Below are 27,775 nucleotides of genomic sequence, written 5' to 3' on the forward strand. Positions count from 1 at the left end.
TAATAAATAATTATAAATTGCTTTAGCACAGTTCTGGCATAAAGTAAGAGCTCAGTAAATCTTTGTTTTTATTGATGTTGATATTATTATGTTTGGGTAGGCACATATAGATAGCTGTTTACAAAACAAAAAATTGGAAAAGGTCTTTGAAACTAATCCATTACCTTTGCTTTACAGAAGGAAAACTGAGGAGGGATGTGTCCTTGATTATATTTAACAAAATATTTTACTTAATTTCTAGCAATAGATAATTATGATGGAAAAACTTGTCACTTCCTGCAGTGAAAGTGTTTTTTCTTATTATGGTCTGATTCATAAATTGACTTAAATTTCCTCACATTTTCCTTAAAAATTAGTATTTAGGATCTTTCAGAATGGATTGTTTTTTCTGATTACAAAAGTAATACATATTCATTATTTTTAAAAGCTTAATCAAATGTTAAAAAACTAAATACTATCGAAAGTGAAAGACTTGTAATCCTATTCCTTAGAGATAATAATTATTAGCATTTTAGTGTATTGTCCTCTTAATTTGAAAATTTTGTATAACATGGGCAATAACAATATTAATTTGTTTTTTAAAACAAATTATATGATATATGCTGTTTACTATTTTGCTTTTTTGATTTGACAGTATGTCTTATACATCTTTCCATGGAGTTACTTTTTAATGGTTTTATAAATTTTGTAGAATGTACTTTCTAAAACCAACCTTCTTTGTGGACCATTTGGCTCATATAATCTATATTTGATTATTTTCCTAACCAGAAAAAAATATATTTTGGTTCTCTGTTCTCTTTATACTTACAAAGCCCCAAAGTTAATAATTAGTGATATTAAGTAATCAGTTGATATTAAGAAATCAGAACTAGGTATACCACTGTAACAATAAATAACTACATTTATATGGAAACTCAGTCAAATTTAACCTTGAGCTGATAAAATTTTACTCATCACCATCCTCTCCAAATGTTTCTTAATAACAAGAATACTCACAGCTCCTATTTATATTCTTACAAGGATATTTAAATATATAGTAAGAAAGAAAATTAACTGCTTAACTGTCTTTAATAGTAGAAATAACAGCATCAGTTTTTTTCTAAAAGAGGTATAAAACTGGATTACAAACAATATTACAAACAATAGAGTATATGCCACAATTCTTGGAAAATTTAAAAAAACCCACCAGCCTCTGTATTATTTAATTACTTGTGTTTTCCTCACAGATCTGTGCACATTTAATATTTTTCTGTTTAATTTGCTTGCTTTTTCATCATTCTGAAATGTTTGTTTTGTTTTTTCTTTGAAATAATGTAACTGTTTTTTTAAAAGATTTTCCTCTCACTAATTCTTGAATTTTGATATTTGTTTGCTAGACCACAGCAGTTTACACTTCAAGATTCAAATAATTCTGTAGATTCATCAGCTTCAGATAATGACCCTATGAGACAGAGATTCTCTATAAAAGCACACTCACGATTACCCTACCTCATTGTTTCTGATGGATACATGGTCACAACCCTTCGATTTCTTGATAATCTGTCTCCATCAGTGCTCATGAGATCCCTTCTACTTGATTCAACGCAGAGGCTTGAGAAAACATACGAAAGTGTGATACTGTGTAAGGTATGGTGCTCTTTGGTACCATCAGTAAAAGCTGGCTTCTCAGTCTTGTTTTTAATTTATTTATTTTTAACTGAAGGATAATTGCTTTTCAGTATTGTGTTGGTTCCTACCGAATGTCAACATTCTCAGTCTTTTTAAATTTAAAAGTGTACTGACAGGGGTGTCCTTGGATTGCGTATGTTTGTCTATAGAAGTTATAATTATAGTACAGTTATGGATAAAATTTTGCTCTTGGAAATCTTCTTTCTTCTACAGCCAAAAGGCAAAGGTCTGAACTTGCGATCATTGAATTCCCTAAGATCTAGCTTGTTAAAGCACCAAAGAAATGAAAATGTAGCTGATTCTACTGTTCCCAAATTCTTACAAGCAGAAGAAACATTGAAGTTAAATGAAGAAACAGCAGACCTGCAGGTACTTGCTAGCAATGTTTTATTTATTTTGAACACTTATGTACTGATTTTATTCCAAGAAACATATTTTGATTTCCTGTTATTAAAGAGAAGAGAAATTTGATAGTACTAAACTGATTCTACTTGCAAGGAATTAAATGATATTAATAATAATTTTTTTCTCACTCATGTTTTAGGATTTTGAAGCAGAAGAGACTGATGACGGCAGATGTTTTCCAAACAACTTATTCTCTTTTTGGAACCAAAAAAATGATCTGTTATTTAGTAGTGCTGATGAGGGAAGATTGGAATTTGCTTCTATGTTTGATACGATACATGCAAAAGATAATACTGAGGAAACAGATAAAGCTGTTACAGAACTGCACTCTGTCCAGAAAAATCTCCTTGCAGCATGGACTATAGGAATTTCAAAAAATGTGGCAGAAAAAAATTTAATGTTAAATTACACAGTAGTTTGTATCACTCATTTTTTGTATATTCTTCAGTTTATAAAATGTCCTTTTCCCAAACTTGATCTTTTTTTAAGCAAGAGCTCAAAACATAATACATGGGTACTTTGTATCTTTCAACTTTTTCATCAGTGTTTATCAATCCAGTATTGGGATATGAGATATAAGCAAGATGTAGGACATTTGGTGAAGCTGACCTCAAATACTATAAAGCTTTTGCTCACACAGCAACAACAGGATCAGTTATTCTCAGAGAAGATTTTAGCCTGTTTTCATTTACTCAGAATGGTAGCTGATCATTTAAATGGCGTGTACAGTCTTCAGCCTGAAGTTATTTCAACATCAGCTGATGGAAGTAGAAGAGTAAAGCAAGACTCATTGGTGTTACCCATTTTTCAAGTGTTTCAAGATAGTGATTCTTGGGAAAACTGGTCTTGGAACTCATCTTTCAAGATTCGTCCTCAAGTATTAAATTTTGTGCAACAGCCAGGACACAGGTACAGTGACTTTACTGTTAGGAGACCATCAGCATTGTAGATTCTTCAAAACTGAGATATAATTCCCATACTGTAAAATTCATTATTTTAAAGGGTACAAGTGAGTTATTTCTATTATAGTCACAAGGTTGTAGAATGAGGAGCACAATTTCCAGAATATTTTTATCACTCCCAAAAGAAACCTTGTACCATTAGCTCTCAGCATCATAGATTTTATGTTATTTAAAATTATTTATGCCAAACATTTTTCAACACACATTATTTTATTAGTCTTGGGCAATCATGATACTGTTGAAAGATTTTTATTTAGATAAGCATTATAGAAGAAAATGACCACAGGTGTGTAAAGCATTTATGAAAGTTTTAAAAATGTGCATTTTTTTGACTCTGTACTATCTTTGAATCTGATCAGTTGTATGCATATTATTACCTCAGGGAAGAATACATGGAGAAAAAAAGGCTAATGAGGAGGCTATACTCATTAGCTATACTCTTAATAAAGGCTAAAAAAAGGCTGTACTCATTCTTATCCCTAGTCTGAAATTTGATTTTTATGATTACTTTATTCTGTGTGCAGATTGATTGTTCTCTGGAGAATATTGTACAGTAAGACTTTATGGTATCAAGCACAGTTAAGTCAAAGAGTTCCTGAAGATGGCATGCAGTTAACTGAAAAGATGACACATGAAACATCTGCTGTCAAGTCCCTGTTATGCCATATACAGGCTGAACTGCAGACTGCTGGAGTTCGCTTGAACCAGACCTTAGAACTTAAATCTATCAATGGTCAGTATCTTATAAACAATTTCTAACCCCAGGCGTAAGCAATAGAAGATTGTTGGGCTTTGATTTTATTGGTTGGTTGTAATTATTTTGTTCTTTTCAAAATAATTTCTGGCTGAGCTATATCCACTAAATTTTAAAACAAGTAAATTTTTATAAAGTAATTTAATTAACCAAGGCTAACTGTTGGTTAAAAATTTTGTAGGGGAAGAGTGTTTCCTACTAGGATCATATGAAAAATCTGTTCAAATATGGAAGAAAGCTCTACAAGAAACCCAAGAGAAAGGTAGGAGAGAAAGGTAGGGGGTATTAAAAATAATGTTACTTGCCATAATGTTAGTGGGACCATATTTTAGCATGCTGTTTGTTCTTAAAACTGATTTCAGATTCTGAGAACTGACAATTTTTTAATGCTTAAATAAAATACATACTGTAAGTACCTTGACTGTTAGAAATAGTTACTTAAAATTAGTCTTGGAATTTGTAGCACCAAGAGTTTTTTATCCTGTCTGTAGATAAGACTCCTCTGTCCTTTTTTGGTTAGTGATGGAACCTGTGGTTGATTGGTAATGGGAAAAAAATAGACTTAAATTCTAAATTAAAAAAAAAAAAAAGTCATTTAGTAAGATTGCAAGTATCTCCATGAGATGCTATGAGTCAAATAAGGTGCTATTATCAACTTAGAGAAACTTGAAGCTAAGGTTCTCTGCCCTTAAGTAATTCAACTTTAAGAATTTCCTGTGAGTTAGACTTATTATGGGGCTACATGGAGTTTTTGATGAGAAAATAGGGGTGTGGATTCTAGAAACTGGTGATAGCTTTTATGATATAGGGCTGAGGGTATAAGATGATAGAGGTTCTCAGCCAGGACTTTGGAGCTCCTTGACTGCCACTACTGGTCAGGTTTGACCAATTATTAAATTTTTTTTCTGGCTGCTGTGGCTATGTATTGAGGGCCTGCTATGTGTATTAGACAATAAGAATAACTAAAATAAGCAAGTTTGCCCTCAAATTGCCCACAGTGTGGAGGATAGATTGCATAAACAACTAGCATGTTTCTCATTATGCTTTATGATATTTGCTGGGGGAGCACACAGTCTGAACTGGAGTGCAAACATCAGTCTGGAGAAAACCTGGAGGAACAGACATGTGAAACTGAGTGAAAATTGTTCAGATGAAGGAGTGGGAATGGTGTAGCAGAGATATAGCACTCCAGAAGCAAGAAGACATGAGAAACCATGGCAGTTTGGTAAATTGCAAGTAGTTCAACAGGACCAGGTTATTTGAAACATATATGTAATATTGAGGATAGGGTGGTAAGCGCTAAAGTGAGAGGAGAGAACAGGTGATAAGGGAAGATACTTTACAGTGCCATGGGATTAAGATTTTATCCTGAAGATAGTGGGATCTGTTAAGATACGGAAAGAGTACTTTTCAAATAGACATAGGCCATTTGGAAAGATCACTTTGGTACATTACGGAGGACCATTTGTAGGAGTGTGTTATAGAGATGTGGGATTTACCTAGAAGCAAGAAAATTAGTCAGTTGAAGAGGTCCTAAAGCAGAGCAACGTCAAGAGTTCTGGGGAACAAAAGTCACATTTGTCAGATGTTTAATAGGTTTGATCAGGTGAACTTGTGACTGAGTAGAGAAAGAAGTCTCATATAGTTCTCAGATTTGGAGATTGCACAGCTGGATGAAGAAGAGTGGCGTTCAGTGTGATGAGAAGTTCTCATGAAGAAAAGTTTTCATAAGGAGTTTTATTCTAGACCTTTTAATTTCCAGTTGTATCCATTTGGAATGGTTTCTTGTAATGGAGACTGAAAGTAACAGTGGCTTCAACAAGAAGTTTATTTCTCTTAGGAAAGGAGGTGAGGAGTTGACAGTCTGGGGCTGATTTGGGATTTCTGTGGTCTCATCAAGGACTCAAGCTTATTTAGTGTTTCTACTCCATCATCCTTAGTGCGTTGCTTCCACTCTTAAGGCTGTTGCATGAGTTAATATGGGTGCTGGAGTCCTAGCCATCATGTACATAATCCAGGTAACAGAAAGGAAGAAGGCAGGAGGGGCAAGGGAGGGTGCACCTCCTCGCTGAGATAGTTCTCTTTATTCAGCTTGTCTGGGGGCTCTACACTATATTATCTCTTGGTTAAGAACTTTGTCATATTTTCTCATGGCCACATCTAGCAAGAAATTGTGATCTGAGTGCATTGGAACCCCGAATAAAATTAGAATTCTTTCACTCAGAATGGTGGATAAGGGGTAGGTAACCAGCAATCTCAGTCCTAAGCACCTTTTAGATATTTGAAAACACTGGTCAAGGGATCCAGTCTTAATAGATGGTATTTCTTCTCTGGGAAGTCTCTTTGACTGTCTGTTTGATGTATGTGTGGTTTCTTGTGTGTGTTTTTAGCATGTGCCCTTCTGTTTCATACCATGTATACTTGAGAGAGATGTTGTTAGTGGACCTCAGTCAGTACTGCTGAGTATTGGCACCTCTTCTTGGATAAATTCTTAGTCATCCTAGGACCTGACCACAGAAAATAAAATTGTTAAGAATTTACAATGAAAAAGAACAAAATATTGCTGACCTGTTTTTTTTTTTTTTTACTCAATTGTGAAACAGGTACAGAAAAGTTCACATGACATGAGTGTACAGTTGATGAATTTTTATAAACTGAACATTTCTGTCTGCCCAGCACCCAGATTAAGAACATTGCCTAGCTAACATGTTTTCTAATATAATTCTGCCCTATTTAAGGAGGAAGAAGGACATGTTTTCTTCAGCTTCGCTATTATCTTTCTCTTTTATACTGCCACCTCTATAACTATAATTTAAATGATGCTCAAGGATTATGTGATCAGCTAGTAAGAGAAATACTGAAATGGTCCCACCTTTCTGTAAAAGAAAATGAAGATTGTTCAGGTATGCTTTTCAAAAATCAATATTTTTGTTTGTTTGTTTGTCTTTTAATGCCATCTGTTGGGTTTAATGTATTTTGGTTCCTCAATATAAAATCAGTATGTTTAATGTTAGCAATTTGTATTTACAGGTTTAGCTATGAAATTGCTTATGCATAAAAGTTGGCTGTTGTGTTGCATTGTGGTGAATTTTTGGACTGTCAGCTTCTCAGCGGCAAAGATCATGTTTTTGCTTGTTTTTAACCTTTGAGTCTCTCAGCTTAGTGGTACTTGCCTGCTGAGCTGTTATAATTGTTGTCTCATGTCTCACAGCCCTGTTTGTTAGACATAATGTCAGGTATCCAATGTCAGGTACTTTTCCTTAACATGTTTGTATTTTCTCTAATGGTTGCTTAAGGTGGTTTGTTAAAGTGATCAAAAGCACTTTCAGACATTTTCAGGGCCTTTTTAAAATCTGTTTAAGAGGTTGTAGAATATTTGGATTGTCCTTTTTTTTTTTTTTTAAAAAGGCGTATTTAAATTAAGCAATTTATCAAAGTGAAAGATGGGCTTCCCTGGTGACTCAGTGGTAAAGAATCTGCCTGTCAATGCAGGAGACCCAGGAGACACTGGTTCAGTTCCAGGATGGGGAAGATCCTCTAGGGAAGGAAATGGTAACCTATTCCGGTATTCTTGCCTGGGGAAGTGCCATGGACAGATGAGCCTGGTAAACTGCAGTCCATGGGGTCGCAAAGAGTCAAACACAACTTAGTGACTAAGCAATAGCAACAGAGTGAAAGACATCTATATGAATGAGCACATAATGTGTTTGTAATGCTGTTTTATAGTGGTCGACCATGAGATGTATACTTTGCATATGAGTGTGTCAGAAAGGCCAATATATCAGTACTTTCTAAATGGAGTTCATGACTCTAAATGGAGTATTTGTTTTTTCCTAATAACTGATTATTTATTGGTTTAAAAATCATTTACTGATGGAAAGTAGAGATCAAAAGAAATTAGTTTACAAAAGGCTTTGAAAAATAGTTTGAGAGGGTTTGTAAAACTCTTTCTTTGATTTTTACCAGTTTATCATTTTTGTCCAGGAGAACAGTATTAGTTTGTTTGTTTGGTTTCAGCCACTGTGGTCTCTCTCTTTTTTTTTTTTAAGGTGAAATAGATAGTAGAATGGGTTTCCTGGGTAGCTCAGCCAGTGAAGAACCCGCCTGCAATGCAGGAGACCCCGGTTTGATTCCTGGGTCAGGAAGATCTCCTGGAGAAGGGATAGGCTACCCACTCTAGTATTCTTCAGTTTCCCTGGTGGCTCAGACAATGAAGAATCCACCTGCAATGCAGGAGACCTGGGTTCGATCCCTGGTTTGGGAAGATCCCCTGGAGGAGGGCATGGCAACCCATTCCAGTATTCTTACCTGGAGAATCCCATGGACAAAAGAACCTGGCAGGCTACAGTCCCTAAGGATCACAGAGTCAGACATGACTGAGTGGCTAAGCACAGATCGTAGAATACTATGAAATTTTATTCTAGGACTCCTCTATTTTCTCTGCATTTTTTAAATTTAATTTTTGTTTTATATTGGGGTGTAGCTGATTTACAATATTGCATTTCAGGTATACTGCTAAATGGTTCAGTTATACACATACATATATCCATTCTTTTTCAGATTTTTTTCCCATGTAGGTTATTACAGAATACTGAGTAGAGTTCTCCATGCTATACAGTAGGCCCTTGTTGATTATCTATTTTATATATAGTAGAGTGTATATTTTACTCCTAAACTCCTAATTTATTCCTCCCCCCACCCCACCTTTCCTCTTTGGTGACCATAGGTTTGTTTTCAAAGTCTGTGAGTCTGTTTCTGTTTTGTGAATAAATTCATTTGTATTATCTTTTTAGATTCCATACATAAGTGATACCGTATGCAATCACTGTTTATGGATTTTTTACTCTATGATATTTGTCTTTTTAAATTTGTGTTTATTTAGTAGTAATACAGGTTCATTTTAGACAGTTTTGAAATATGCAAAGGTTTAAAGAAGAAAATAAAATCGCTTTTAATTCTACCATTTTGTCTATGTGCATTTATATATATATTTATTATCAGAGCTAATATTCTGTTTTGCAATCTTTTAAATTTAATATTGTGAATATTTTCCAATGTAAATAATATTCTTTAAAAAACCCTAGTAAGCTTTTTCCTCATTATTACATATTTTAGATTGTTACCACCTACTTACTATTTTAAATAATGTTGCAGTGTACATAAATTTTTGTGAGCATTACTAATGTCTGCATGTTAAATGTTAAGAAATGAGGTTACAGAGTCAAGACTTCTGATGCCTAGTGTTTGATTGTCCTCTGAAAGGACTGTTCGCTGTATATGAGTGGAAGATATTTGTATGTGACTTTTTTTTCTTATGTGTGACTTTTCAACTGACTGGATTTTTTTTTTCCAGCAGTATTGTCATGATATGATATAACTATCAAGATGAGTTGAACCTATAGTAATATATTTAATTTTTAATGATAGTTGTTTAGAGCGTTTTAAGCATATCCTCTCTTGGTCAGGAGTCCCCAGGACTACTCCCCAAGTTCAGTGATTCACAGAGAATGCACAGGCCTTGGTATATACTGAACCCGGGCCCACTGCTGTGGAAGCATGGAGCCCTAACCACTGGAACACCTGCAAATTGCCTCAAGTGACTTCTGAGAAAGAAGGATACTTTGCCATTGTTGGGGCCATAAATTTCATAAAAATTAATCTTAATTTAATATTTATCTTGTATGGGCTTCTCTGGTGGCTCAGCTGGTAAAGAATTTGCCTACAGTGCAGGAGACCTGGCTTCAATCCCCAGGTTGGGAAGATCCCCTGGAGAAGGGAACGGCTACCCACTCCAGTATTCTGGCCTGGAGAATTCCGTGGACTGTATAGTCCATGGGGTCGCAGAGTTGGACACAACTGAGTGACTTTCACTCACTCAATAATTTTTAGCTATTTATTTTCAAATATCTGATTCCAGTTTATATCATTAAGTTTCAGTTTTTAAATAGGGATGACATGTTTGCTCTAGTTTACATCAGGATCACTCTAGAAATCATAATGTAACTCTCTCCTCTGCCTTCTCCCTCCATTCTACATGTTCCCCTTTTCCATACCTCCCAAAAGAATCTTAAGAGTTAGTAAAGAGTTAATGTTACTAACGGGAATATACTAATAATATAGAAACACACATGAAGAATCACTCTTTTCAGATTATCTTTGTAGTAAACTCTGCCTCCTTGCAACAGAGAAAGAGGAGGAAGAAGGGACAACAAAGAAATGATAAGCTTGCAAGTCCATTATGGCTGGATTGTTTGTATAGATCCTTCCATGTTTTTAGATAAAACTGGTAACTTGAAGTCATAAGAGTTCCTAAGTATATGTGCTGATAATTATGAGCTTATTATTTTCTTTTTGTTCTATTGTCTTTAAGAAATGTAGATACCTGTTACAAGTTACCTTGTATAGGCCAGGGGAGTTGAGCTCCGAAAAAGGTTTCAATTATAATTTTCTTCTTGCATCGTGTTAGGAGCTTAAATATTCCTGCTTTTGCTAGTTTGATCGGAATCTCCTTTGCTCATTTGGTGTATCCTGCAGTTCCTGAGACGTCTCCTTGTGAGTCTGGGGTGACTGGAAGTGTTCATCCCGAAGCGGCGGTGAGCGTGGTCCAGTCCATGGCTCGCTTCATGGCTGCCTACTTCACCAATCAGCTGCTGTGCATTTTGCCACCTCACAGTGTGAATGTTCTTCCTCCCCTTCATATTAAAACAGGTAATAGAGTAAACAAATGTTCTCACCTTGTTTTTGCACATAATATTTAAAACCATTTTACACAGTGATCATTGGTCTGTGGAAATAATACTGTCTAGTTAGTGCCTGGCGTGTAGGAGATACTCAGATGACTGTTTATGAATGAATATATTCTGAGAAAGGTAATTGCTTTGAACTTGTTTTTATTGAATATGTATTTTTTTAATTGAAAATTTTGGACACATTAGTATTGTTACAGTTTCCTTTTTTTTTTTTTTTAAGGAAAAGAGCTATAAAAATGTGGTAATTGAACAGATTTTGAGTATTCTAATTTCAGTTCAGTTCAGTAGCTCAGTCATGTCCGACTCTTTGTGACCCCATGGACTGCAGCACTCCAGGCCTCCCTGTCCATCACCAACTCCCAGAGTTTACTCAAACTCATTCTAATTTAGAATTTAATTTTTGGACATTTTACTTTTATTATTTTATTTGGATCATTTTTTCTTTGCTCTATTTAATCTTTTCCTTATATTATCTGGTGTATGTATGTACCTTTATTTTGTGTAATGCACTCTGATACTGTTTCTTCTGTTTCTTTGTCTACTCGGTGTCATTTTTTTAGGAATGCCAGCATTTGCTGTATGGCCCACTAAAGAGACACATTCTTCAGTGTTTAAAAAAAGAAAAGCTATTCTAGAGTGTGTTAAGTATTATCTTGGGCCATTTTGTATGTATCTTCCTTGTTGTGGTTTTGTGTAGAAAGTACTAATTAAGGAGATCTGTGTAAGGAGGCATGAGTTCCTATGTATAATTGTAGTTAATCCATTTTCTTTCATCTACTCACAGAGCAGCCCTTTCGACTTATTCCTCTGCAACACTCTAAAGTGACCAGTGTGGTCAGAGAGCAGAATCTTTCTGATGTGTGGACCGTTGAATATGCCCTTGAATTATTATTGATTGGTGGCCTGGTTCCAGAAGCCGTGTGGTTGGCACATAAACTTGGAGACTGGAAGACATCTATTTCTGTTGGTGTGGCTTTTCAACTCTTCTGCAAACATGGCAGCAATTTCACGAGGTGTGTATTTTTAGGCACAAGTCTTATTTAACTTACACGCAGAGTACATCATGAGAAACGCTGGTCTGGAAGAAGTACAAGCTGGACTCAAGATTGCCGGGAGAAATATCAATAACCTCAGATATGCAGATGACACCACCCTTAGGGCAGAAAGTGAAGAGGAACTCAAAAGCCTCTTGATGAAAGTCACAGAAGAGAGTGAAAAAGTTGGCTTAAAGCTCAACAGTCAGAAAACTAAGATCATGGCATCTGGTTCCATCATTTCATGGCAAATAGATGGGGAAACAGTGGAAACAGTGTCAGACTTTATTTTTTTGGGCTCCAAAATCACTGCAGATGGTGACTGCAGCCATGAAATTAAAAGACGCTTGCTCCTTGGAAGGAAAGTTATGACCAACCTAGATAGCATATTAAAAAGCAGAGACGTTACTTTGCCAACAAAGGTCCGTCTAGTCAAGGCTATGATTTTTCCAGTGGTCATGTATGGATGTGAGAGTTGGACTGTGAAGAAAGCTGAGTGCAGAAAAATTGATGCTTTTGAACTGTGGTATTGGAGAAGACTCTTGAGAGTCCCTTGGACTTCAAGGAGATCCAACCAGTCCATCCTCAAGGAGATCAGTCCTGGGTGTTCATTGGAAGGACTGATGCTGAAGCTGAAACTCCAGTACTTTGGCCACCTGATGCGAAGAGTTAACTCATTGGAAAAGCCCCTGATGCTGGGAGGGATTGGGGGCAGGAGGAGAAGAGGACGACAGAGGATGAGATGGCTGGATGTCATCACCGACTTGATGGGCATGAGTTTGAGTAAACTCCGGGATTTGGTGATGGACAGGGAGGCCTGGCGTGCTGTGATTCATGGGGTCGCAAGGAGTTGGACATGACTGAGTGACTGAACTGAACTGAAAGTTAAAAAAAAGTATGATGGTGTTATCTAAAGTGTTTCTTATTTCACTCATTGCTGGTATTTACACATTTTGTGGAACCCTTAGTTCAGCATTGTCCAATAGCATTTTCTTTGGTGATGGAAATATTCTGTATGTGCTGTCCAGTCTGATACCTACTAGCCATGTGTATTTATTAAGCCCCTGAAAGGTGGCTGATAAGACCAAGGAACTGGATTTTCAATCTAATTTTAATTAAATTTAGAGAGCTACTTGCAGCTAGTGTCAACTGTGTTAGACAGCTCAGAGGCTTACTTACTGTATTTAAACATCTGTTTAGCACTTTTGCTTGTTAGCAGTGCCCTCAAAGGGCCTATAGTTAATGGGACAGTTTTCTCTTTCCCAGACAGGATTTACATTTTAAGCTACTCAAACTAATCCCTGCACTTTAACTCTTATGAATATTATGGCATTGCTGTGTCTTTGAATTCTCCAGGACAGAATGCTGGAGTGGGTAGCCTTTCCCTTCTTCAGGGGATCTTCCCAACCAAGGGATCGAACCCAGGTCTCCTGCATTGCAGGCGGATTCTTTACCAGCTGAGCCACCAGGGAAGCCCATCCATGGTGTGGTAGGGAGAGCAATAATATCAAGTGAGGGAAAGACAGGAAGTACTTTATGTGGGAGATGTCATTTGAGATGGGCGATGAAGGGAAGATGGAATCTTGATGAAGTGAGTAGCTGTAGGGAGAGAGAACATTCCATATGACACATATGGTTTCATGTGGAGAGAGTCTGTATGTAGGGCAGTAGTGGGTAGTTAAGGATGGGGAGCTATATCAGTAATGTAATTGTGGAGGGCCTCAGTACTCTCCTCAATACAGCATTTCCTCAGTTATTTCTTTTCTAAACACAAGATGAATAACGTGGACTTCTCTGGTTCTTAAAAATTTCATGTTCCTGATGTGTATATGTTTCCTTTTTTAAAAATTTGTGATTATTTTCCACTAATTCGATGTGATTTCAGATCCAAGGAAAAGAGTCTGAAGCTACCATTAAATATAACTCCAGCACAGATTTTTCAGGAAAAACTACAGTGTTTCCTAGGTCAGCCAGCCTCTTCGGAAGCAAAAAATGCAATGGGCTCAAAATACAAACAGTTTACAGGTGAGTTACCTATCTGTGGTCAACGTGTGTATCAGCTTAATACAAAGCTTATGGTATTTTAAAAAGTTTTTACATATTCACACGTTTGTGAATATTTTGGGGAAAAAAATTAAAAAAATAGGACTAAAAAAATTCCCAGTCTGAACTTCTTAGTTCTGGTAATGTCTTTTTGATGATCTGAAAATTCTCCCACAATAAATACCTAGATACAGTGTGTTTCTAGATAAAATATAAAAATATGCATTTAAAGGCTCAGATTTAAAGTTGTAAAGATTTTCTTAGGTATTTACCCAAGAAAAACAAAAATCTAGGTTCACTGAAAAACCTGTATGTGAATGTGCATAGCTTTTTCATAACAGCCAAAAACTTAAAACAACCCAAATGCTTATCAACTTGTGGATGCATAAACAAATTGTAATTTATCTGTACCATGGAATAATAAATAATAAAGAGGAGGAAACCGCTGGTAACATGCGACCACATGGATGAATCACAGAACCATTATGCTGAATGAAAGAACTTAGAAATAAAACTACACACTGTATGATTCCAATTATATAACACTTCATAAAAAGCAACACTATAGGGACAGGAAACAGATCAGTGTTTACCTAGGAGTAAGGGGGAGAACTGACAACAAAGAGGTATGAGAGAACTTTTTGGAGTGATAAAAACGTTCTCATAGACTGTATAGATTTGCCAAAACTCATTGAATTGTGTATTTTTTTAAATGTTTATTTATTTATTTGGCTGTTCCCAGTCTTAGAAGGCAATGGCACCCCACTCCAGTACTCTTGCCTGGAAAATCCCATGGATGGAGGAGCCTGGTAGGCTGCTGTCCATGGGGTCGCTAAGAGTCAGACACGACTGAGCGACTTCACTTTCACTTTTCACTTTCATGCATTGGAGAAGGAAATGGCAGCCCACTCCAGTGTTCTTGCCTGGAGAATCCCCGGGACGGGGAGCCTGGTGGGCTGCCGTCTGTGGGGTCGCACAGAGTCGCACACGCCTGAAGTGACTTAGCAGTAGCAGTAGTCTTAGTTGCAGCACACGAGATCTTCTATCTTAGTTTTGGCATGCAAACTCTTAGTTGAGGCCTGTGAGATCTAGTCCCCTGACCAGGGATCAGACCCAGACCCTTCGCACTGGGAGCAGGGAGTCCTAGCCACTGGACCACCAGGGTGAACTGTGTACGTAAAAGGATGAATTTTAGTGTATGTAAATTATACCTTTACAAATTGATTTAAAAACAAAAAGCTCAGCAGATGGTTAGTAAACTAGAAAGTAGATTTGAACTCTATATACATACACAAAATATAGAGAGAGATAAAATATATCCACATATAGATAAAAAGAAAACATTTGGAAAATATGAAAGAGGTTAAACTTTGTATTGAACAAGAAGACACAACATATATTTAGTAGGAGTTCCAGTAGAGCCAAATCAAATTCTGGATGCTGACGACCTCTGGAAATAGGAAGTGAAATAGGATGGGTACCTAAGGAATTTCAGCTATAGCTGTAACATTTTATTTTTTTAACCTAAATTGGATATAGAAAACATAAATATCAGACAGGGATGAAAAGTCAGTACACAAGTGTTTTCATAGGCTATACCTTAAAGTGTGCTTTAAGAGAATTCCTAATGTAAAAGTCCGTAAGTCTACAGTTCTGCCACCCCCATCTCTTTGCATTTTGTCTTCTAGAACATTTCTCCATTTTTACAGATATTTATAAAATTGAAGTCATACTGTATGGCTATTTCATATATTTCTATTTCTTTAGCTTCACAAGTCCCTTTATAAAAGTACTATGATTGACTAGTAAAGCAACAAAAATTACTGTCTCACTGCCTCCACATACTGCTGTATGTTATTTGTGTGTGTTTCTTACATTCTATTTTTCCCATTAATGTTTCGGAGAAGGCAATGGCAACCTACACCCGTACTCTTGCCTGGAAAATCCCACGGACAGAGGAGTCTGGTAGGCTGCAGTCCATGGGGTAGCGAAGAGTTGGACACAACTTCACTTTCACTTTCACATATTGGAGAAGGAAATGGCAACCCACTCCAATGTTCTTGCCTGCAGAATCCCAGGGACAGGGGAGCCTGGTGGGCTACCATATGGAGTCGCACAGAGCTGGACACGACTGAAGCGACTTAGCACCAGCAGCATTAATGTTTTCCTTTTATTATTTTTTGAGTCATGATTATATTCCAAGCATGTTTTTATTATGTAGTTGTGTTACATTATCTTGTATAATTTTGGAAAGTCTTTGTACTCTGACTGCCTATAATCTTAAAAGCAACAAAATCTTAAGTTACTGTCCGGAAGTTTGGGTGTTTTACATGTTGACCAGTATGTTTATTTTTGGCAGTCAGCTTTTTCAGATAGGACATTTTAAACTACAAAATAGAAGGAAAAGTGTAATAAAAATTGTAACTGCTTTCCCTAATTCTGTGTTTGGCAGATCCCATTGAAGAAGAAGATGCGGATCTGCTGTTTAGCTCTGTGCAGGAAATACTGAAAGCAGCAGTTATGGCTGACGCAGATATTCTTTCAGAGACTTTTCAACTTCTGATAAACTCTGCCAAGGACTTCAGTAAGAGACTGTGGGGCTTAGTGCCTGTCAGCCTGTATCTTCCAGCTCCTCCATTGTATTGTCCTCAGCCAGCTGTTCTTAGTGAAGTAAGCTTAACCTTTTAATTTAATATTTATTTTGTCCACTTTTTAAAATACTCAACCTGATAATAATCATCAAGTTAAAAATGCAAGCTCTGAAGCCCACTTCTGGATTCCAGCTTTGCTGTTTATTAACTGAGTAGTTCTCTTGGGCATTGTACACCACTGATGTTTAAGTTTCTTATCTGTAAAATGAAGAAGGTAATAGTACCTCTAATAGCGTTGTTGTGAGTATTACACGAGGATCCTGAAAAAGCTTTTACCTTAGTGTCTAGGACACATAGTAAACATTCTGTAAATGTTAACATTATTTTGATAAACAAAATAGGTATTTCTCTGTATCAGATATTATTTTAAAAATAAACATTTGTTTACAGTAGAAAAATAATGAGTGTCAGAATTTAGAAGCCATTCATCTCATTGTCTTTGCCTCTTTTGAAAGACTTAGTTTGATTTTCTTTGATTGGAAAGATCATTGTTTTCTTCTGTACTTTTCAATTGATAGTTCTGTCTTATAAATAGCAATTACTGTATTCTTCTCAGGACCTTTTCCTCTGCTCCTTTTGAAAATAGTAACATTACAATTAGCTGGTTTTAAGGTTAACACTGTTAATGTGAACTGTTTACATTTAAATTGTTTTATTATTTGATTAACAGTTTAAATCGATTCTGGCATTGTTTCTTTACTTACTGTTTCAGAATTGGCAGCTTCTATCTTTATCTATTAAATCTCTCTTTTTTTTTTAGTTATTTGTTGCATTTTTATTTGTTATATTTCAAGTTAGGTTTCAATATGTTAAAATATTTTATTTGTTGATATTTCACATGTGATATATTGCACATGAAAAGAATAAGTAGTCTGTGGTATTTCTCAGTAATTCTTCTTTCCTGTCATGTCTGAGTCTTTAGTATATTGGTTTAGAGATTAGAAATAGCATGTAATATATTTCTGGATATGCTGTACTGATACTAGTTTGAGTAGTATCCTTAGTAGTACTTCATTTTATTATTTTTTACTAAAATAAGACGGAATGGTAGGATTTCTCTTAAATGTCACTCTGTACCAATTAGAACCCCTGGGGTTGAAAGTAAAAGAAAACTTGCTAAGTATTGGCTGGCATAATTTAGAAGCCCAGTTATGTTACCAGAGACTTGGGCTCTTTCTCCCTAGTTTGTTTTCTAAATTGTCAGCTTCAGTTTAAGGCTGGCTCCCTTTGTGGCAGCAGGATGGCTACCAGCAGCTTCTCAGGATACTTTGTCCATGCCCAAAGGGAGTCGGAAGAGGAGAGAGAAAAGCAGTAAAAGTATTTCTCTCCCAGCATCCAAACAGGAGTACTGAGAGTTACTCTTGCGAGACCCATCAAGGTCACTGGCCAGTCCTGGAATCACACCTTGGCTAGGGCTAAATGTGCAGTGCTGCTTCGCAATTGATTACGGCCTTGCCTGGCAGCTGGAGACATGGGAACATGGGGACATGGGGACATGATTCAGTTCTCCCTGAAAAGGGAGATGATGCAGAAAAGGGGCAGATGCAGAAAAGGGGCAGATGCCCCGCCAAAATAACTGAGTATTCTTAAGAAGTGGAAGTGGTAGAAAAATGTTAGGGAAGTAAATGTTCATAATATTTGCATTATCTCATTTCTGGAAAATTAATCTGTAGCTACTGACTTGAATCATGTATTGAATCAACAAACATTTATTGGATCCCACCACACGTTGGATTTTGTGCAGTAGATGACAAGGCCTTTGCTCTTGACCTGTCTCAATAGTGTGGGAAACAGATACATACATTAGCACGAAGAAATTAGTAAAAGCTACAATGGAAATCTGAGCAAATTGCCATAATACCACAGAATGGAAGAGTTTCACAGGAGGTGACACTGAAATATAATTGGATTTTTCTAGGCAGAGGAAGGGAAGAGGCATTGTTTTTGAAAGGAGCCATCTCTGTAATGTTCCCCCAGTGAAGTCAGGGATGGTGGGCTGGGCTTTGACTGTTGTAGCCAAAGAACTGGATTTGGATTGATTTTTCCCTTTACACTGAGGTGTGAGACAAGTGTTTCCTTGACCCTGGAAATAGCTGTAGTTAATCTCTGAGGCCGTGCCTCAAAACTTTGTGAATCTCCAGGAATAGTCTAGTTTGAGAAGCACTATCTTTATTTTTACTTTAACATTTTAAGTTTCCATTTTCCTGACTACTAATTTTTTTTCTTTTTTTTTTTTTAGGAAGATGGTGATGATCTTCTTTTAAAAGCTGAAAAAGATAATCGCCAAAAGGTGTCTGGAATCCTTCAGCGTGTTCTCTTGCTTTTCCGGGCAGCTCGGTGTTCTTTTCCTGTAGCACAGTGGTACATCTTGCAGTTGAGATGGGCAAGAAAAGTCATGCAAAAGGTGTGGAAATGTCTTAGTCACTCGTGTATTATTGCAATAGGGAAGAACCTTCTGTATTCTGTTACGAGTTAAATCACTATAGGGATGTTGCCTATAGCTTAAATTATACATGATGGCCTATCTCTGGGAACCTTGCTTCCCAAGTCATGAGCATTAAGCTAAAACACCTTTGTCTAGTTCATGGAAAATATCCTGACCAGGCCTACCTGTGAATGACCACGGAAAGGGAGAAATTTTTTTTTTTTTTTGGAAAGGGAGAAATTAACACATGCTCTCCAGAGGCTGATGGGAACGGGAAGTGTTTGATTTTATTCCCTTCCCTTTTAGTACAAAAGGAGCCTGGATTCTAACTCAGGCAAGATGGTTCTTTGATGCTCCAGCTCACCATCTTCTTGGTTTGCTGGCTTTCTAAATAAAGTCGTTATTCCTTGCCCCAACAACTCATCTGTCAATTTTTGGCCTGTTGTGAGGCAAGCAGTACAAGCTTAGACTCGGTAACACTCTGGTAAGCAATTTAAAGGGCTTCCCAGTGACGCTAGTGGTAGAGAACCCACCTGCCAGTGCAGGAGACACGAGAGACTCAGGTTCGAACCCCGGACTGGGACGATCCCCTGGAGGAGGGCGTGGCGACCCCCTCCAGTATTCTTCCATGGAGAATCCCATGGACAGAGGAGCCTGGCAGGCTGCAGTCCATGGGGTCACACAGAGTGGGACACAACTGAAGCGCTTGGCATAAACAATTTAAATATGCTAATACTTACTAGTATTTATAATTGTGATATTTTTCCAAGGAGTCCTGCCCCTATAAATCCATAAATTTCAGACTTGCTTACAGGATGAAATCCTGGACAGACTAAGTTCTTTCTGCTGAAAGATAAGGACTCTGAACTGGAGCTCTGTGTTAGCTCCCTCCTGTCTGATGATAGAAAGTATAATCTAGTCAGTTAATCCCAGGAAATTTCAGTTACTTTTTTCCCCTAATTACTTTTCTCCCCCACAGTCATTAATGATCTAAATTCAGTTCAAGGTTTATCCCACTTCTTCCTGAGATGTTATCTGTGTTCTCTGGGGGCCTCTGTGGGGTCAAACCAGGAAAGTTAGTTCTTGGCTAAGTGTTTCTTTGCAGTAGTCTCCACCAGTCAGTCTCCCCCTTCCTGTCTTCTGAGATGTGCACCTCACTTTGATTCAGTGGCTGTTGTCCTCCTCTGCGCTGACTTCAGCTGAGACGTAGCTGGCTTCTTATCTGATGTGCAGCCAGATGGGACATCTACTTCTGTGTTCCTTATCCAGATCCAGTTCTTTTGTAGGCCAGTCATCTGTCTCTATAAAATGTAGAAGTAAATATTATTAGCCCCAAATATCTTAAATTTTGCTGTTGGTTAAATTACTAAATGTACCAGGAGTTTATGGCTTCTTTTCTAGTAGAAGCCCTAAGAGACCCTGAGAAGTTGTTTATCAAGTTTTTGAAAATTATCCTGTTTTTAGAGAGAAATATTTGTGAAAGTTGCTTATAGCCACCATAAAAATATAAAACTATATTCATTTATAACTTGTTATCCCAAAGTTTTAAGTTTTTAAGTATGTTTACTAAGAAGGGCAAAGTGTTTATTGAAAGATTGTCTTTGATAGTTTTAAGATCTATTGAGCCTGAGTGTTTGTTATAGGAAACTTTATTTTAGAAGTTGCTTACTGTAGAAAACTGTTTAAAGTTCTAAGTTGTGTTTGGTCTTACAAACTTCTGAGAATAATCTCACTTAACCTAGTTTTAATGAACTTAACTAGCAGATAAAGACTGTAGATTCTCTTAATATTAGCCACTCTGCTGAAGATATTCTTCCTTGTGAAAATCTTTACAAGTAATAAGTTAACTGTATAAGGTTAAAGCATAGTACAAGTAGTAGGCAGAATTCTAAAAATAGCTGCAAGATTCCTGTCTTCTGCCTATTCAAACATAAATCTAGATACTGATTTAATTTGGCTTGAGGGATTTTTCAGATGGTATTAATCAGCTGATTTTAAAGTAGAGACATTATCCTGGTTTATCTTGGTGGACCCAGTGTAATCAGATAACCTCTTAGAAGCAAAAATGAGAGGTGGAGGAGTCAGTCAGTGAAATGTGGAAAAGGAACACGGGAGAAAAGCCGTACAACGAAAGATTAGAAGAATAACAAGGACTCATTTCAACCTTGCTGGCTTTGAAGCGGGCCAATATCCAAGGAACGCAGCTATTAGAAACTTCTAATAGTCCCCCAGCCTGTAGCCAGCAGGGAAATGGGGGACCTGAGTCCTGTAACCACATGGAACAGAATTCTGCAAACAACCTGAAAGAGCCTAGAAATAAATTTCTGTTAGAACATCTGACTAGAGATCTTTTCAAGACAATTGGAGATACCAAGGGAATATTTCTTGCAGGGGTGGGCACAGTGAAGGACAGAAGCTACAAGGACCTAACAGAAGCAGAAGAGATTAAGAAGAGGTCGCAAGAATACACAGAAGAACTGTACAAAAAAGGTCTTAATGAACTGATAACCACGATGGTGTGGTCATTCACTTAGAGCCAGTGAATATGTGACGTGTGAAGTCAAGTGGGCCTTAGGAAGCATTACCATAAACAAAGCTAGTGGAGGTGATGGAATTCCAGGTGAGTTATTTTCAATTCCTAAAAGAGGATGCTGTTAAAGTGCTGCACTCAATATATCAGCAAATTTGGAAAACTCAGCAGTGGCCTGAGGACCCAAGAAGGTCAGTTTTCATTCCGTTCCCGAAGAAGGGCAATGCTAAAGAATGTTCAAACTATTGTACAGTTGCACTCATCTCACATGCTAGCAAGGTAACGCTCAAAATCCTCCAAGCTAGGCTTCAACAGTACGTGAACCGAGAACTTCCATATGTTCAAGCTGGATTTAGAAAAGGCAGAGAAACCAGAGATCAAATTGCCAGCATTCATTGGATCATACAAAAGGCAAGGGAATTTGAGAAAAACATTCAGTTCTGCTTCATTGGCTACGCAAAAGCCTTTGACCGTGTGGATCACAGTAAACTGTGGAAAACTTAAAGAGATGGGAATACTAGACCACCCTGCCTGTCTCCTATGTTTTTCATCTGTGGATCAAAGTTTACCAATAATTTCAAGGATATAGGTAGCCAAAAGGTGCAGATGCAATGTAGAGAAACCTGGAATTGCATGCACTGTTGCTGCTGTGCTGTGCTGTACGTGGTTGTGTCTGACTCTTTGCGATCTCTTGGACTGTAGCCCACCAGCCTCCTCCACCAAATGGAATTTTCCAGGCAAGAATACTGGAATAGGTTGCCATTTCCTACTCCAGGAGATCTCCCCAACCCAGGGATCAAACCTACATCTCTTGCATCTCCTGTGTTGCTAGGCAGTTTCTTTACTACTGACCTACCTGGAAAGATGGAATTATATACGCTGCTCCAAGTCTTTTCTCACTGCAGAAGAATGTGTCCTGGCCTTTCTTTAACACCCTGACCCAAAAGGGAGCTATTTCAGTTATTTAACATCTCCTTTTTATATCTTTTTAATTATATAGCTTGTGTTTTTCAGGGGTTCATAATCCATAAATCTATATATTCTAAATTTATTTCTCATAATCAGACTAGACAGACTCTCTACCTCTGGTAAATACCGTTAATTTGTTTGACAAGAAGACGTGCTTAGCGTGCTTACAAGGGGACTTGACTAGATCACATCGTAAGTGAACAGTAGAGGGAGAAAATAGATCACAAGCCTGCTGCTAACTCTTTTCTTCCCTGGTTTATGTGTCTTAGATCCTTCTTGTTTTATTCTGTCAGTTTCCTTTGACTTTTTTTTTTTCCTTGATTTGTTAGACTCAGGAATTGTTTCTGAATCACATGTTGGATTTGTCTATCATCTTTTCATTTAGTGTCATTTAATGTGTTTCTCTTTCCTTTTATTTCTTACAAGGCAGTAATTACTCTCTCCTCATTAAGGTAGCCAGTTTTGATTAAACTCAGGTTCACATTTTCTTAGAATTCCATCCTTCAGTAGTGGTGCTGTGTGCTCCCCTGTTGCAGCATATCATGTGGCACCTGTGTCTTTTTTCTTTCACTTATCAGGATAGTGAGATGGATCGATGAGTTTGGCTCATGTTCCACCCACGGTCATGTTCTCACCAGTCCATCGACCTTTTACCTAATTTGGCATTTACTGATCCTTTCTAGAGTTATTATTTTATCAGGAGTTGCCATATGATGACTATAATTGTCATTTTTTTTTTAGTTACTTTAGTAACTAAAACTTTAGTAACTTTAGTAACTATTTAGTTTTAAAGTTTAAAAAGAACTAAAAAAAAGTTATGTATGTAAATATACTTTTTTTCTGCACATAGATACTTACATTTATCTTATTATTTCTTTGGGGAAAGCCAGGATAAATAGCATTAAGTTCTTTTCATACAAAACTTTTTAGGTAAAAACTGAATGACAAGAGAGGTTAATTTGGTTAGAACTTTTTTGAGATTTAGCCAGTGAATTTGTTGAGTTTGTCCACTAAGTTTGTGTAAGTATGAGTGATTTACGTGTTAGTTTCTTACATAGTATAGGGACAGTGCTGTGTTTTCCATTCTCTATGGTTTATCTTTCATGCCTTGTTTGTTGTTTCATAATTTCCTTAAAAACTAACTTATGTGACTGGTAATTAACATATTCCGTCTGTCTTTACAGATTCGCATGAAAGGGTCCCTTCCTGCGTTGAGTCCTTTCCCTGAGTCGTTACTTAATTACTGTCAAGGAGGTGTGGCATTCTTTCGACCTGGAGCAGCCGGAGACCGGAAGCTTGATGAAGCGTCCGTTAAAGCAATAGGTTTGTCCAGAATGAACTGCTTGCTGAGAAATTAGGCCTAAATATTAATAATGATATATTTTACAGTTGATTTGAGGACGTTTCCATGTAATGGAATACTATACTGATAAGGATAAGGTAGTGTGTGTATGTTGCCACCATGGAACTATATCCAAGATACATTATTTGGGGTGGGGGGGGGGAAGATGAGGGGTAGTTGCAAAATTGTATAGATAGTATAATTTTATATATTTTTGTGTACTTGTATTTCTTTTGATAAAAAATTGTTTTGTATTGGAAATTATATTTCTAGTATTGAAAAATTTTAAACTTAAATGCTTATCAATAAATGATTTTTCAAATAAATTAACAATACAGTATTAAGTAGAGCTATATGTATTGGCTTTGAAAAATATCCACAACATACTATTAAGTTTAAAGCAAGTAAACTACTAGTAAATAGAGTAGTTTATTTACTGTATAGTGTTTTTTAATATTTTCATGCAACAGACATGTGTGAAATATTCTGGAATAATATGTGTAAAAATTCTGTAAGGATCTCCACAACTTTTATACAAAGTATTGAGGATGAGCATGTTTCTTTTATAATCAACAATATAAAAACATTTATTTTGGAAAATAACCAGCAGAGGTGAAGTTGTTGTAATATTGATGTATATACTCATGCAATCTCCTCTCGTATTTCCATTCCTGATTTAGGTTGCTTCAGAGAACTCTGTGCTTTGTGTTGGATGCTGCATATCCGTGACAAGTTGTCCTATAGTTGCAGGCAGTATCAGAAGGCAAGAGAAAGTGTGGAGGAAAAGAAGGTACTAACTGCACAAGAGTAAGAAAAATGCATAAATATTACTTGGGAGATTATTGCTTGGTAGAATATTTTACTGTTTGTTACTGCATTCCGTTAAATCATTAAATCATTATAGTCTGTCTAAAGCGAATAGCTAATGGTCCTTTCGGTATCCATACAGGACCTTGAAGCGAACTTTGACCCTTGTCTGGTTGAGCACTGTCTCAGTGCAGTGGAATGGGCTTACAGGATGTTGCCCTTCTCTCGGTTTTCTAATATTGAAGAGCTTATTCAGGATCTGATTTTGAGCCTCATTGCAGAACTTCCGCCAATCAGAAAGGTGGGTGAAAATAAATTAAATCAGAATCGGAGAGTTTAAAGAATTTTAATTTTGTTTTAATTAAGAATGATGTTGCTTATAAAACTCATTTTAAATTTTTTCTGAAGGTAGCAGAAATTTTTGTGAAGGCATTTCCCAATCCTGAGGACATAAGAGTTTCTTTAAGAGAAAAATATCACTCTCTTCAACAGAGACTCAGACACTGTGTTGTGAAAGGTAATTTTTGTCATTTCTTAGGCATCTGATAAATTGCTGAAGATTTTCATTTTGTTTTGAAAGCATTTATTTTTTAATGCTTATGTTTTTATGTGTTTCTCTTTCGAGATGAAGAGTACGAGAAGGCAGAAGTACTTCCTCATTACACTATCAACAATTCTGTTGTTTTGGAATCATACAAAACTGACTTCATGTCATATCTGTCAGTTAGTAACTGTGTGACCATAGGCAAGTTGCTCAGCATCTCTGAGCCTCTTTTCCTTATTTGTAAAATGAATATATTAATACCTGTGTTATGAATGTATATTGAAAGAGGATTAAACAAGATAAAATATATAAAATGAGTATATAATGCTTCATGTATATATACATAAAAAATGCAGATATTTTATTGAGAACTAGTTTTTTCCTTTTATGGTTATTTATGCTTCTAATTTACAGTTATTTATATCAAGATGACCTTTGGAAAATTTTTTATTGTAGAAAAATATAAATAATATCAAATTTAATGTTTTTAAATGTGCAGTTCAATGGCATTAAGTACAGGCATACCTTGGAGATATTATACCTTTGGTTCCAGACCACCTTAATAAAGTGAATATTGCAGTAAAGCAAGTCACATTTATAGTTTTGGTCCTAGTGTGTATAAAGGTTATGTTGACAGTATACTATGGTTTATTAAGTGTGCCCTAAAAAAGACAATATATTAATATAAAACTTTAATTGAAAAGGACCTTATTACTAAAACATGCTAACCATTATCTGAGTCATAATCATAATCGTGAATCATAATCTTTTTGCAATAGTAATGTTAAAGATCACTGATCACAGATCACCATAACAAATATCATAATAATGAAAAAGTTTGAAATACTGTGAGAACTAGCAAAATGTGACCCAGAGACATGAAGTGAGTAAATGCTGTTGGAAAAATGGTGCCAATAGACGTGCTTGATGAAGGATCGCCCCAAACCTTTACCTACAATTTTTTACAAATTGCAGTATCTGTGAAGTACAATAAATGAGCTATTTCTGTAAATTCACAATGTTGTGGACATTTTTAAAGAATTCAAATTGCTCTCTGTAGAACTATAGTATTTAAGTCTACTAATATCCTATGCTTGGGCATTGCATTAGTATACTTATATTCTATTGGTGATTTATATTTTTAAGACATTTTTGAAATCCCTAAAATGTCCTATTTATGTATTAATGATATTTAAAATTTTTCTGTAGGCAGTCTTGAAAAACTCCCCTTCCTGTGGTTTCTTGTTGTATGGTTTGTGGTTCAGTCGCTAAGGCTAAGTCGCATCTGACTGTTGCGATCCCATAGACCGTTTCTTGTTACTGGTAACAGTTTCTTGTTATCTGAAGTCAAATAGGTGTTTTTGTTCTTTGGATAAAAATGTACTTATTTTCTCTTGTTTGTGGGAATGAGAAAAATGTTACTGATTCTTTTCATAATTATCTGATTTTTGAAATAAATTACTTCTAACATTTTCATTTTCCAGGGCATACTTTTTTATGGAGTCCCACTTATTCTTATTTAATGGACTTTTTCTAGCTTCTACCTTAAAATTATGGACCGTAACTTTCTAACAAATTTTGAAGAAGCCATGATCTATAAGACTGTGAAACTAAGCCCTCAGTTAGATTTCATGTTCCCAGCAGGGAACCAGAGTTGGATACCCTTATGTCTTGAGTTGAAATATTTTAATGAACTGTAAGGACTTTTGTTCTTTTCTTTCTAGGTCCCCAAACAGAGGAGATGATGTCTGTTATCATGCATTCTATCCATAAAGTGAGGGTGAAAGCCCTAAAACGTGTGCAGAGAAATATAGGTTCTTTCGAAATGAATATATGGGAGCCAATTGAAGAAGAACAGCCAGCCGAGGTTGCAGGTTTTGACAGGTTTTCCTTGGGAACTAGTCTGAGCAGGAGCACACTCACAGAACTGGGCAGTTCTCTGGCTCACAGTGATGCAGATACGGCTGATACCCTCTCAGAAGCTTTGTCAGCTGAAGAAAAAAGCAGGACACATTTCTATCGAAGGTACAATTGAGATCTCTTTAAGTAGAAAACATTCACTTCCTTTGGGGAAAAAGTATTTTCATGCAACTGCTGACCTGACTTCTACTCCCAGCAACCTCACTGACTGTATTATTAACGATGAATGATAAGTGCTGTACTCACAGGAATGTCAGAAGTGTAAAATGAGACCTTGCATTTGAAAATCGACTTAAAGTATTACTGAGATACTAAATAATTTTGCCATCTGAAGGTATAAAATAAAATGAGTAGATGAAATTCTAGAATTTACTGGAGGACTTTTAGTTCTTTTAGTAATCTTAGACCTAAATAGTTAAGGATTATTTGGTTAGCTATATTGTTTTTAGGGCCTTCCCTGGGGGCTCAATCAGTATAGGATCCGCCTGTGATGCAGGAGACCTGGGTTCAGTTCCTGTGTTGGGAAGATCCCCTGGAGAAGGAAATGGCAACCCACTCCGTTGTTCTTAGGGTTTTCATGGCAGGAATTTGAACATCCATTTTTTTTTTTTTTACACATTCATCTTTGAAGCTTGTCTATAAATTGTCGAGAAATTCTTGCTTATCATTTTAACCTCTTTTACTTTGAATTAAACAGATTTTTTTCCTTTATAATTCCAGTATGTACAATGCAATTTATCCTTCTCATGACTGAAGAACTATATAGTCAGTCGTATATTGTTTAGGTGAAATGGTGTCTACTTCAAACATCTGCTGAGACCATAGCTAGCAGTGTCGTGAATGGTGTGCCTGCTCCACCAGACAACTTTGTCTACTTCAAACATGTGCTTAGACAGTAGCTAGCAGTTATCATGAATGCTGTGCTTACTCCACCAGACAACTGCAGTGTTAGCACAGGAACACCTTGGAGGC

General features: G+C 36.5%; 1 protein-coding gene across 10 annotated transcripts in view; it reads left to right on the forward strand.

Moving 5' to 3' along the window:
• The window catches only part of CPLANE1 (ciliogenesis and planar polarity effector complex subunit 1), a 103,213-nt gene that overhangs the window by 11,794 nt on the left and 63,644 nt on the right, over nucleotides 1-27,775 (forward strand). For 9 of the 10 annotated variants that reach the window (XR_009690580.1, XM_061129929.1, XM_061129928.1 and 6 more), the window contains 16 exons: nucleotides 1,377-1,626; nucleotides 1,882-2,037; nucleotides 2,213-2,982; nucleotides 3,560-3,768; nucleotides 3,971-4,051; nucleotides 6,528-6,692; nucleotides 10,324-10,497; nucleotides 11,323-11,551; nucleotides 13,458-13,597; nucleotides 16,068-16,285; nucleotides 18,506-18,670; nucleotides 23,375-23,513; nucleotides 24,213-24,322; nucleotides 24,482-24,640; nucleotides 24,748-24,856; nucleotides 26,608-26,908. Coding sequence is in view for 9 of the 10 variants with exons in the window: in XM_061129929.1 (XP_060985912.1) it covers nucleotides 1,377-1,626; nucleotides 1,882-2,037; nucleotides 2,213-2,982; nucleotides 3,560-3,768; nucleotides 3,971-4,051; nucleotides 6,528-6,692; nucleotides 10,324-10,497; nucleotides 11,323-11,551; nucleotides 13,458-13,597; nucleotides 16,068-16,285; nucleotides 18,506-18,670; nucleotides 23,375-23,513; nucleotides 24,213-24,322; nucleotides 24,482-24,640; nucleotides 24,748-24,856; nucleotides 26,608-26,908 (3,375 nt within the window). In the remaining variant the exon portion in view is untranslated. The remainder of the gene's footprint in view (nucleotides 1-1,376; nucleotides 1,627-1,881; nucleotides 2,038-2,212; nucleotides 2,983-3,559; nucleotides 3,769-3,970; nucleotides 4,052-6,527; nucleotides 6,693-10,323; nucleotides 10,498-11,322; nucleotides 11,552-13,457; nucleotides 13,598-16,067; nucleotides 16,286-18,505; nucleotides 18,671-23,374; nucleotides 23,514-24,212; nucleotides 24,323-24,481; nucleotides 24,641-24,747; nucleotides 24,857-26,607; nucleotides 26,909-27,775) is intronic. The other variant, XM_061129937.1, reaches the window with a different exon arrangement.

The sequence above is a fragment of the Dama dama genome, chromosome 25 (genome assembly GCF_033118175.1).
Source record: "Dama dama isolate Ldn47 chromosome 25, ASM3311817v1, whole genome shotgun sequence".
NCBI classification, from domain to species: Eukaryota; Metazoa; Chordata; class Mammalia; order Artiodactyla; family Cervidae; genus Dama; species Dama dama.